General features: G+C 34.5%; 1 protein-coding gene across 1 annotated transcript in view; it reads left to right on the top strand.

Moving 5' to 3' along the window:
• The window catches only part of LOC143252614 (calcitonin gene-related peptide type 1 receptor-like), a 150,553-nt gene that overhangs the window by 110,157 nt on the left and 27,377 nt on the right, over positions 1-13,019 (top strand). The window contains exons 6-8 of the mRNA XM_076505017.1: positions 9,987-10,078; positions 11,203-11,344; positions 12,372-12,522. Of these exons, the coding sequence (XP_076361132.1) occupies positions 9,987-10,078; positions 11,203-11,344; positions 12,372-12,522 (385 nt within the window). The remainder of the gene's footprint in view (positions 1-9,986; positions 10,079-11,202; positions 11,345-12,371; positions 12,523-13,019) is intronic.

Raw genomic sequence — 13,019 nt, 5'->3', positions numbered from 1 at the left:
ATATCTAATGCTATGACATACATTGATCGTCCATAGGCAAATAAAATCGACACTATTAAACAATAATGAATTTTATAATAAAACAACATTATAATGAGACCTAAATTTAGGATTATTCTTTCACCACCAGTCAGTAGAAGCTGAAACTTTGTTTTTAAGCACTCAACTCTCAACTCTTACTTATTGGCGAGTTTAACATCAGCGTCAGAATTTTGTTCGGAAGGCAGAAAATCCACAAAGAGCTATGACCACTGATCATGTCTATTATGACAACAAGAACGGTAATGGAAACATAACTTTAAATGTTTATCTTATTGTAATATTGTTTTCGTAGTGTGTGCGTGTATATATATATATATAATAACATGTAGGTATGTATTTAAATAGAAAGTCTATATTGAATAGACCATGAGTTTTGCAGATTTTTACGTCATTTTTACTACTACTTCTCTCCCTGTTGACGTAACTTCACCAAATATGGTATGAAGGTTAATTGGTTACATACAAATAGCAAAGCAATAAGGTTGTTAGTGCAGATGATAATAAAATGCTATGATTTTACAATTGTCTGTTCATTTTAGTCTCGAATGACGAAATCTGGATTCCTTATAAGTAAAATAATAAACAAAATTAACGTACCAACGTTGTATGACCAACACTTTTTGTTCTGTTAAATGTTCAAACTGAAATTTAAGAAAGTAAGCCTGTAAGTAAGTAGCCTCCAGAAAATACCTTTTCTGAAAGTCGCAGTTCATAAGGTTTGCATTACTTTAGTGCCATCTGTCGAGTATCTTATAAACCTTTAAATTATTTGAGCTTCGCAATGAAATATTTGTATTTTGGCTTGTACTATGAACATATTATCTAAAATATGTGCTTCATCTTACCACTGTCGTTGTAGCTCCATATTTTATTTTGTATCACCAATAAGCTATTTAAACCATGTATACAGCTTTACTGTCGGAGCCCCACTACTTGCTTAAGGAACTCAATTTACAATCAGAAAGTCGGAGTTTGAACCCTACCTCCTAACATGCTCGACCTTTCAGGCGCTGGAGCGTTATATTTTTCGTTAGTAACACGTAGCCAAAAAGTTGGCAATGGGTGGTGAGGACTAGCTGTCTTCTCTCTAATCTATCACTTTTAAATTATGGTTTCGTTTGTTTTGAATTTTACGCAAAGCTACACGAGGGCTATATGCGCTAGCCGTCTCTAATTTAGCAGTGTAAGACTAGAGGGAAGTTATCTCCACCCACTGCCGACTCTTAAGCTACTCTTTTACCAACGCATAGTGGGATTGACCGTCAAATTATAACGCTTCCACAGCTTAAGAGGCGAGTATGGTGGGTGTGACGGTGATTCGAACCTGCGATCCTCGGATTATGAGTCGAGTGTCTTAACCACCTGGCCATGCCGGGTCTTTACATTATGGACAGCTTGTGCAGATAGTTCTCTAATAGTTTTGCTCGAAATTCAATAAATAAACAATCCTTCTAGAACTATATACTTTTTATACTCTTTGATTATTGATAGATTAACGAATCCGTTTTTTTTTAAATGCGTTCATTGTGTGTGCATTTGTGTTTATATATTGTTGTTCCTGTGAATTATATAACACAGTTGATTAATTAAACTTCTTTCCAGTTGAAACTCTTATAAATGCGTTTACCGAACGCAGTTGTTAATGAGAAGTCATTTTAGACACAAGCAAAACGCGGCCGTAAGTGAAATAACGATTACTCCGTTAACCTCGTTTTATGAATAATACGATGCTTTTTTAATATTGTTTAAAACCCACTCAAACTGAGTGAAGCCACCTGACTAAATTAGTGTTACTTTTATAATTTTATGAAAGTAAATAATCAACAATATGTTAATTAAACGTGTGCATAATAAATATTCTCAAGACTAGAAAAGTCTATTCATGTTACAACAAATTAATTTAATTTAGGGTAATTGTTTCAACAGCATTTTAAGCAGCGTAAATATAATAAGGTTCAAATTTATTGTGACTTCTCATTCTTTGTTTCCGGAGTTAGATTACCTGGAGAACGCTTCAGTTTACAGATGCAAATGTCTTCTCATTCAAGAAGTATGGCCATTCAAAATTTTAATCCTAAAACTTTGTTTCTGGAGTCAGACAACGTGAAGAAGGCCTAAGAATGTAGGCACAATTTTGTCCCATTCAAGAAGTGCTGTCATTACAAATGTCGGTCCTAAATTTGATTCTGGAGTGAGACAACCTGGAGAAAACCTCACAATATAGATCAAAATATTGGCCCATTCAAGAAGTATTGCCACTACGAATGTCTGTCCTACTCTTTATATTAGTGCAATGTAAGAAATAAATCGTTAGCCCTTCCTTGTCGTTTTTTTTTCATTATTATTCATTACCATATACGCTGCGAGTCTCTTCTATAATATAAACAGAAGAGCGCAATAAACAGTCGAATTATATAGGTGCTAAATGGTATTTTAGTTATTATTGTGCTAATGATTTCTCTAAGTATGGTTTTAGTTTGAACTTCGCGGAAAGCTACACGAGGGCTATCTGCACTAGCCGACTATAATTTAGTAGTGTAAGACTAAAAGGAAGGTAGATAGTCATCACCGCCAACTCTTGGGCCATTTTTTACCCACAGATAGTGAGATTGGTCGTAACATTATAACGCCCCACGCCTGAAAGGGCGAGCATGTTTGGTGCGACGGGGATTCGAACCCGCGACTCTCGGATTACGAGTCAAGTTCCTTAACCAGTTGAAAAGGGATCATTATGTACTGCATTGAAGCGTTCAGTAATGGGAAAATGAAAATTTAGATATATAGGTGGGAGAGTAAGATGTATAGATGGTTGCAGGAGATATCGGACATTATTATGGTATGTAGGTTAGAAAACCCTAGACTAATTAAATAGTAATAGAAAATTGACACGTCTCATTTGTTTCTAATTATTTAAGTATATACCCATAAAGCTGACCTATTTAAAACTTGCAACTTGATTTGGATATAGATGCTTATATAATTTGTAATTTCATAACTCGTCATATTTTCTGATGTTATCTTGACGATGGATGGTGACAACTGGCTGGAATCTCTCTAGCCTTACACAGCTAAATTAGGGACGGCTAGCGCAGATAGTCTTCGTGTAGCTTTGTGCGAAATTCAGAAATAAACAAACAAGCATGTTTGAAATGTAGAATAATACTGCCGCCCTCAGTTATTATTTACACTGCTGTGCTTCTTGCGCCTAACCGAAACGAACAAGCAATAGAAATATAAAAACAATTATTATGGATTCTATGTGTGTATATATATATATATATATACATATGTTATACATTTATTTTATATTTTACGAAATGTAAAACTAAAAATACCATCTGTGACGTGGAGGCCTGATGCATTCTTTAATTGGCCGTACATTCTGCGGTAGATTGCAGTTTCGACTACTCAAGGCTCATCAGCACAGTTTGTGTCAACAAAGCAAAGAAATACATTTAGACTTACTGTGATTGTGTTTGTTTGTTTGTTTTGTTAGCGCAGATAGCCGTCCCTAATTTAACAGTGTAAGACTAGAGAGAAGGCAGTTAGTCATCACCACCCACCGCCAACTCTTGGGTTACTCTTTTACCAACGAATAGTGGGATTGACCGTATCATTATAACGCTCCCACGGCTAAAAGGGCGAGCATGCTTGGCGCGACGGGGTTGCGAACCCGCGACCCTCGGATTACGAGTCGCACGCCTTAACCTGTGATTGTGATGTGTATATAAATAAATATGCTTATGCGGATTAAAATAGACTCAAAAGCCCTACAAATTATTGTGGATATTTTAAGCAAAAGCATATAACTGCTAGTTACTTCCTGAGTTTAATAATTTACATATTTTTCAATGAAAAAAAAACATTTTATTTTAAATTACTTTAGTTATGGAATTTATGAATAACATTAACATCGTGTAGATGAATCTTTTTACTACTGAATTTGCAATGATGCCCTTTAATGTAGTGTAGAATAAATAAGGTTAACAACTAGGTGGGCTTCTGAAATGTATGTGGTAGAAAAAATCCTATAATGTGAAGTAAGAAACAAACAAACGTGTAAGATAGCGAAGCAACAACAATTACAACAAAAAATACTCCCATTAACAATGAGGTAAAAATAACGCTTGACCGATTGTGGAAAATTCCTGGTTTCTCTTTTATTTTATCGAACATTTTATTGGCAGTATTATCGTAATGTGGGTCTTCATTGTTTTCTAAACAAAATTATCAATAACATTTTTAAATGCAATCTAGGCTACTTTTCCAACTTTCCATCTGAATTAAATTTCTTTATATGAAGCCCAAGAAACATTTAGTACAAATATAACAGAATTTGTTTGCGTCATTTACATTATTTCTTTTTGTCATAGCGACAAACCTAACAGTGTAAAACACAGATCAAAAGAGATAATTCGTATCTGTTTCATCTTTCGGTCACGCACAGATCTCGTTGTGACTTATTATGTAATTTAAGTAGTTTGTCTTCCTGTCACTTAGAAGTGACTAGCCTATATCTGATCGAAAATTATAGATATAACAACATTCAGTTTTGTTTGTCCTGGAAATGCGCATATACATCATTTTCATTATTATAAACTTTACTTGATACAAGACTGGCCAAAAACAGGAAAACAGAAGTCAAAAACATAATACACTGATGGCCAAAATCTTAAGGCCAATGAACATAGAGAAAAAATATGCATTTTGTGTTGTTAGACTCAATCACTTATCTGAGTAGAGCTTCAAAAGATGAAAATAATAAAAGGGGAAGTAAAAATAATTTTTTTTTAGTATTGAATAGGGAAAATGTGAACTCTATGAAATTAGCCAAAATACTAGCTAGTCAAAAGTTTAAGACCATACTGAAACGAAGCGTTAATCGGTAAACACGTAACGAAATTTAGTCATTTGTGTTCAAGCATTAGCTTTGTCAACATCTCCCACTGACATCTCCTGTGTTACATTGGTAAAAACATGGCAAAGGCTAAAAATTTGAAAGAGTTTGAACGTGACAGAATTGTCGAGCTGCAAAAGCAAGATCTCTCTCAACGTGCCATCGCTGGTGAGACTGGGCGTAGTAAAACTGCTGTTGCAAAATTTTTAAAAGACCCTGAGGGATACGGAACGAGAATTTCAAGTGGTCGGCCCAAGAAAATTTCGCCGGCATTCAGTAGAAGGATTCGACGGATTGTTCGGCAAGACCCCAGCCGATCGTCGAACCAGATTAAGGTCCTTACGAACGCAGAATGCAGCTCAAGAACAATAAGACAGCATTTAAAAGAGAAAGGCTTTAAAAACCATAAACGTCTTCAAAGGCCACGCCTCCTTCCACACCACGAAACAACTCGGTTAAACTTTGCTGAGAAGCACCAAATATGGGACGTAGAAAAGTGGACGAAGGTTTTGTTCTTTGATGAGAAAAATTTAACCTGGATGATCCGGATGGCTTTCAACACGATACAGTGGAGGAGATTCCATCATGTTCTGGGGTGCTTTCATGGAACAATGGAGCTTCAGGTTATACAAGGGCATCAAACAGCAGCTGGCTACACTGGCATGTTGGAGAGAGCATCCTTATTTATCAGGACAAAGGACAATTTCATGGCGAATAACGTGATTCTTTTGGACCATCCAGCGTGATCACCCGAACTGAACCCCATTGAAAATGTTTGGGGGTGGATGGCAAGGGAAGTCTATAGAAATGGACGTCAATTCCAAACAATGCATGATCTTTGTGAAGCCATCTTCAACACTTGGATTAACATTCCAGGCAGCCTTTCGCAAACGTTTATATCGACCATGTCAAAGCGAATGTTTGAAGTTATTCGCAATGACGGCCGTGCAACTCACTACTGAGACCTCTTGTTGGGCATTTCCTACCCTGTTTAAGACTTCTTTTTGGTATGGTCTTAAACTTTTGACCAGCTAGTAGTTAGGCCATTTTCATAGTGATCACATTTTCCCTATTAAATGCTAAAAAGTTTTTTTTATATTTTCCCTTTCCTTATTTTCATCTTTCGAAGCTCTACTCAAATAAGAGGTTGAGCCTAACAACGCAAAATGCATATTTTTTCTTTATGTTCATTGGCCTTAAGATTTTGGCCAGCAATGTATTTTATTCAACAATATAATCAAAGCTTAAAGTATGTTTGTTTTCTAATTCTAAAGTTAGGTCGTAGAATATCATTATAAGGTAATTTATTAATAGTAGTAAGTTCTAGAAAGTTTAGCTCTAACTAAATTAAAGCAAACAAAGTACACAAATTACAGTGTTGATTTTTCGAATATAGCTCGTACCTTTAAAGGCTTAACTAACGTTAGGCCTGAAGCAAGTGAACTTTAAAAATTCAGTTTTTGCGATTAGACTTTTTTTAGAAATCCTGTATTTAAAGAGGTGCTGTTGTAATAAAGATAATAATTTGACCGCAAATATTTTTTCGGGTCTCTACTAGTAACTGATATTAAAAAGAATTTTTTATTGTTTTTTTTTAATTTCGCACAAAGCTACTCGAGGGCTATCTGTGCTAGCCGTGGGGGCGTTATAATATAACGGTCAACCCCATTATTCGTTGGTAAAAGAGTAGCCCAAGAGTTGGCGGTGGGTAGTGATGACTAGCTGCCTTCCCTCTAGCCTTACACTGCTAAATAAAGAACAACTAGTGCGTCCCCCGCTGGTACAGCGGTAAGTCTATGGATTTACAACGCTGAAATCGGAGGTTTGATTCTCCTCGGCAGACTCAGCAGATAACTCGATGTGGCTTTGCTACGAGAAAACACACAAACACACGGCTTGCGCAGATAGCCCTTGTGTAGCTTTGCGCAAAATTCAAAACAAACAAACAAACCTACTGTTCGATTAAATCAGACTAAGAGTATGGGATTGGTGATATTTACTAACTGACTTCTCCCTAAACAGTTACTTCAAAATTAAGTCGAACAATGCCTTAATGTTTAGGTGAGCCAACATATGGATTCGAGAACTTGTTACTAGAAAAATAAAAATTCGCTCTCCACACTTTGGCGCGTGAGTTGCGTTATAAAAGTAGCCTTAAAATCCTATCATTAAATTAAAGTAGGCCTAGAATTGATAGTGGATCGTATTGACTAGCTACATTCCTTTTAGTCTGTCACTTCAAAACTAGTAACAACAAACACAAATAGCCTTGGTATTGTCTTAAGAGAAATTCCTTTACCAATCATTTTGTTTTGGGTAAACAAATAATATTGTAAGAAGGAGTTGCAAAGTGGTAGTGCTTGACTAGCCATACAAATTTTACAACGAAAGAGTGAAAATGCAATAAGCTGCTTATAGCAGCCTCCATTATGCCAAAGGGAAGGGAGTGTCATTTAGTCGTAATTATGTTTAAAAAGAGATTAATTAATTATTGCGCCATGCAGTGGGATAATTAATTACTGGTTCATCATCAGGAAACGACTAGTTACTAAAATATTTTGGCCTTTGTCTGCAAGGTGTTTCGTACTTTTAATCAGTATCTTTCTGACCAAATTACACTTTGTCATCCTTATTTTATAATCACGATCTTCTTTCCAGTGTTGAACTGATACATTTTGTTCTTTGTTCTTTAAAAGCAGAAATGCGTATTTAAACACAAAATGTAAAATAATAGATAAAGAAATTCGGCTTATAACAAGCATGACTGTCAAGGCGGATTAAAACGAGCACTTGGAGTTTTGATTATCCAATACTGTTTTCCTCTGCTTTAATTACGATATGAAAGAATCTAGAAGTTTCGTTCCATTTCAGTTCAAGAGTCCTGAAATGAGTAACTCATTTTTCTTCATCAAGTATCTGTGGAACGATTTTGCAATAACTATATAGAATTATCAGGAATAAAGAAAATAAAGGCACTTGGACGAGCGTGATGTCACTTTTGTACGTGTTTTCTAGCGACAATACATTATAAACAGTAAAATATGAGATATTTATAGGAAATGAAACAAGATATTATGACATGTAGGAGAGAACCTCATATGCCTTAAAACTTTATATACACGATACAGACTGAAAAAAAAACCAACAATAAACATATAATTAATTTTAAACTTTATTGATTGAAAAAACAATAAACAAAACATTAATTCTAAACGTTACTGACACGATAAAACAATAAACAAAACATTAATTCTAAACGTTACTGACCGGAAAACACAATAAACAAAACATTAGTTCTAAATTGTATTGACTGGTAAAAACAATAAACAAAACATGAAGGCCTAAACGTTACTGACGATAAAAGCAACAAAAAATATACACGTTACTAATTAACGAGGAAACAAAACAAGAATGGCGCATTGTTAACGATTTAGGATTAAAAACAGAAAACATAACTTTGACTAACTAAGAAACGACAAAATAAATGAACTTAACTAAATGTAGTAAGGCCTACCTATTGTTAAATGAGTAACACATAAGTGTTTGTTTTTTGAATTTCGCGCAAAGCTACACGAGGGCTATCTGCGCTAGCCGTCCCCGTCCCTAATTTAGCAGTGTAGGACTAGAGGAAAAGCAGCTAGTCATCACCACCCACCGCCAACTTTTAGGCTACTCTTTTACCAATGAATAGCGGGAATAATTACACATTATAACGCCCCTACAGCTGAAAGGACGAGCATATTTGGTGTGACAGGTATTCGAACCCGCGATCCTCAGATTATGAGTCGAGTGCCTCAACTTCCTAGCCATGCCGGGCCCACATAAGTGTATTATTTAATTTCAACTCTCAGCGACACATGTTATTTCTGTAAACGACTTTCAGGACTTCTTTTATGCCTTATTTGGAACAAAGAAACATATTCATATATGATGTACATTTTGCTAATTCAGGAGAACGTATTATGAAGACCTAATTATATAACTAAAAACTAGCTAAATAAAGATAAAATGTGAAGGGTGAAAGGTAGTGGATCATCAGTGTATATGGAAACCTGCTTTTTAAAGGTGGAGTTGTTCCAACTAACCTGTGATTATAGAGATGTGGTAGTAAATTTCCATTAGCGTTATTATAAAGTAAATATATGCTGAAAAACAGAAAACTACGTAATAAAATAATTAGAAAATTTTAAATATTGTAACTTAATTCTTGAGAAAAATTAAATCTGTGAAGATTAGTACTAACATTTTTCAAACTTCCATTTTGAAGTTTTACATATAACTTTGTAGAATAGTAGTTTGATCCACTCCTGGCCCGATCCAGCATGGACAGGTGGTTAACACAATCGCCTCGTAATCTTACGGTCGCGAGGTCGAATCCCTAGCCCATCAAATATGCTCGTCTTTCTAGCAGTGGTGACGTTATAATGTGACGGTTAATCCCACTATTCGTTGGTAAAGTAGTAGCTCAAGAGTTGGCAATGGGTGGTGATGACTAGCTGCTTTCTTGACTGGAAGTCTTCTAGTCTTACACTGTTAAATTAGATACGGCTAGCGCAGATAGCCCTCTACTAGCTTTGTGCGAAATTCAAAACGAACCAATCCACTCCTGACTTATTTGATCGGGAATTTCTTTTTGAATTCGCAAAAAAAATTACCCATCGTACAGTAAAAGAACGCACCAATTTAATATTTTGAGGACAACTGAAGGAACATGCTAATCCTGCACTAACAATTTGTCGAGTTCATAATGAAGCCAAATCTCGGTGCGACCAAGAATTTAAATTGAACCTTTTTTTTTCTTCTTGAAGATCCAATGTTGAACTTATACGAGTTAAAGAAAACTTTAATATAAAATCAAAATTAAACTTAAATTGGATGAAACTGCTCTTTCTGCAAAACTGTACTTGGAAAATTCGAAATGTAATTTACTTTTTGATTAGATGGTGCAAAAGAGAATTGAATTATAAATACAGAAAGCTTAATGTGTGCCTTATAGAATGACCTGTTAGTATTCCCTAATTTGTTTTGTTTTTTCCTCTGACTACAGAATCTACAGAACCGGTTGTATTTTCAAGTGGCAACCTTCGCCGTTTCTATCTTCCTTCTGATTCCTGCCTTGGTGATATTTTCTGTATACAAGTAAGAACATTCCATATATGTGACTAAATGGTATTCAAAACTTACCTTAATTATTTAAAACTTACATGTCTAAACTTTATTTTAATACGTTATTGTTTTTCCAAGTGTTTAAAAAACTTTAAAATAATTCAAAACATTAGAAACCTGAACCCAAAAGATAATAAAAGAATAATTTGAAAAATCCTCTTAGCTGAACGTCCAAGGGGTCGGTCTACGGGATCAACACCCTATATTGGAGAGGGAATATTGACCTAATTTACTTTGAGTATCTGCATGAAATATAGTAAGTTATTGTTAATATTTACAAATCTGTTGCACACAAAACTTCAGTTGTGTTACAAACGTATTTATCCCAAAGATATGTCTGTGAATTGATGACGTCAATCTTACTCAGACACTAACAAATCAGAGTGAAAGATAATTTTTAGTATGAAGAATAAAATCACTTTTATTTATTGCATTCTTTCACATATTGCATCTGTTCATCTATTGTATCTCTAAAGCTTCCAAAACACATGTCTACCTTTTTTTTTAGTTTATATCTGGCATTTACTCTTCTCTACCACGGAATCAACAATATAGGATAAAATGAATAGTTGGTAATTCTGGCATACAATTCATAATATCGTGTTGATTAGCACTCTGTAAAAAAGGTCGTGGAATGTGCACTTTGACCTCCATTTGTGCACAAGGATCAGAAGAAAGTCATGAATCCTCAAGAATAGGCGTTTCTCAATGTTACAAACTTCTGACCCAGTCCATTCTCATCCAAATGAATTATAGCTAGCAACGAAACTGATTTTCGTTATCGCAACTGTGCTGTCATTTCATCTATTTTTTTGGACATTTTGATAAGAGATCTTCAGAGAAACATACACGAAATCATTATGCTCGATATGCACACAAGAAGACAATCTCTACAAAATAAATGATTTTACTGTGAATGAAACAAGGATGTAATCAAGAAGTATGATGCCAAAGTGAGACCATGTGGGCAGATGGCGTTGAGAGCGGCGTCATGTTGCTAACTTTTGCTTGGAACCTTGTGAGTTCGCATGAACAGTGGATTCTTTATGATACATAACCAATTAATTGTAATCTATTTCATCCTGTTTATTTTTTAGACAACTTCAAGTGCATCGAATCACGATGCACAAGAATCTTTTTACGGCTCTCTTGCTGAATGGTGTCTTTGTTATCACATTTACCTCTGTGGTATTAATGGAAGAAGTCGGAAATAAACATTCCTTACTGAAACAGAACGGGGTGAGTTATATAAGGATTTGGGTCAGTATCTTAGGTTTTTAATATTTGTAAAGCATATTTTATGAATTCCTATAACTTCTCCTGTATAATAGACGTAGTGGTTATTATGATCCACCGTACATTGAACGAAAGTATTGCAAATTTAGTATTGTTTCTTCTTATCTTAAGAAATGCTTTTTCAAGACTTTTCGTTTCGAAAACAAAATCCATGATTGGTCAGTTCAGTTGTAAAACCGACATAAAATTATTTAACCTGTTTTGATCAAAATTAACTGTTGTTGTTTTTCCCACGCCAACAAAAACTGTGAGACTGTAAATATAAATGCCACTTTTTATCATCTTTAGAATTTAACTAAATAAAGCTTTTCTATGAATCGTTTAATGTTTATTTTGTTTTGTTTTGTTTTCAAATAATCTTCTTTATAACTTTGACAAGAAAACTTTACCATAAAGCACATTTTAAGAATGGGTCCCACGTTGTCCGAAAACGTTATGTTACGTTAAGATATTTTATAATATATATTAATTCGAATTCCTGTTATCAAAAAAAATATATATATTGGTTTCAAATCGGAAATTTTGAAGGTCAGCTAACTAAGTACTTTAACTATTTATTTATAGTCCTAGTAAACTTGAATAAAATATTATGTACATTAGTGCCTAAATATGTCTACGTTAACAATAATTGCTGTGATTTTTCGTTTAAAGTATTTAGTATCTTTAGTCTGTACTGAGTTTTCTGGAGGTCTTTTAAATCCTTAAAATGTCATATGTGATAATTTTTTTTAATTTTTGATAAGTTAAACATTTTTAAGACTAATTTACTTGAGCACATTTTCAGGATTGCTGGTAGACGCTAGCCTATTATTGTTGGACTGAACTTAATTAAGTTGAAACTTTGTCTCTAAGAAATTTTACTGATAGAAATTGAATGCGTTACTTTGTATTTCAATGATATGTCATTGAGGACACACAATTGCTAGTGAACGATTAAACGTGAGCGACTGTTTTCTTTCACCACCACTAGGTGATGTGCAAGATTTTGTTGATCCTGAAGAGCTACTTTCGAATGACCACGTATATGTGGATGTTATGTGAAGGATTCTATCTACACAAACTAATAGCTTCAGCTTTCGCTGAGCAGAAAAACCTTCTCATGTTTTATACCATTGGATGGGGTAAGCAAAGATATTGGTTTTTGGTTTTAATTTCCTAAACGAGGGACGAAAGCCTCTATGAAGGTTCACCTGTTTTAACCACTCACAATTTGTACTGTTGTGACGTCAGTAAAGCGAAAAGAATTATGCTTTCTGTAGGCTACAATACAACACGACATCTAAACTTCAAAAGCAATAAATAAAAATATTTGTTACTCCCATCTTTGATTTTATTAACTCTGAAAACAAAATATTGTCGGGAACACTGCGGAAGTACGTTTAATATTTATGATTAAAGTAATCACCAAACGTTCGTCAATTATTGGTAGTACAAAATGACTTAACTGATTTTTTGTGCTGAATATTTCACGTGATAATGCACAACTGAATTCGACGTAAAACACGAATTTCTTAACTTCTGACGTTGTTTTTGTACAACACACCAATTATTGTATGTTCTGGTGCTTTAAGACACACTTTCTTGTAAGTTCTAATGTTTTAAAACGTACTAAATTCTG

Source organism: Tachypleus tridentatus, chromosome 6 (genome assembly GCF_004210375.1).
Source record: "Tachypleus tridentatus isolate NWPU-2018 chromosome 6, ASM421037v1, whole genome shotgun sequence".
Lineage (NCBI taxonomy): Eukaryota > Metazoa > Arthropoda > Merostomata > Xiphosura > Limulidae > Tachypleus > Tachypleus tridentatus.
Note: the sequence above shows the minus strand (reverse complement) of the source record. Positions and strands in the feature narration are given on the sequence as shown.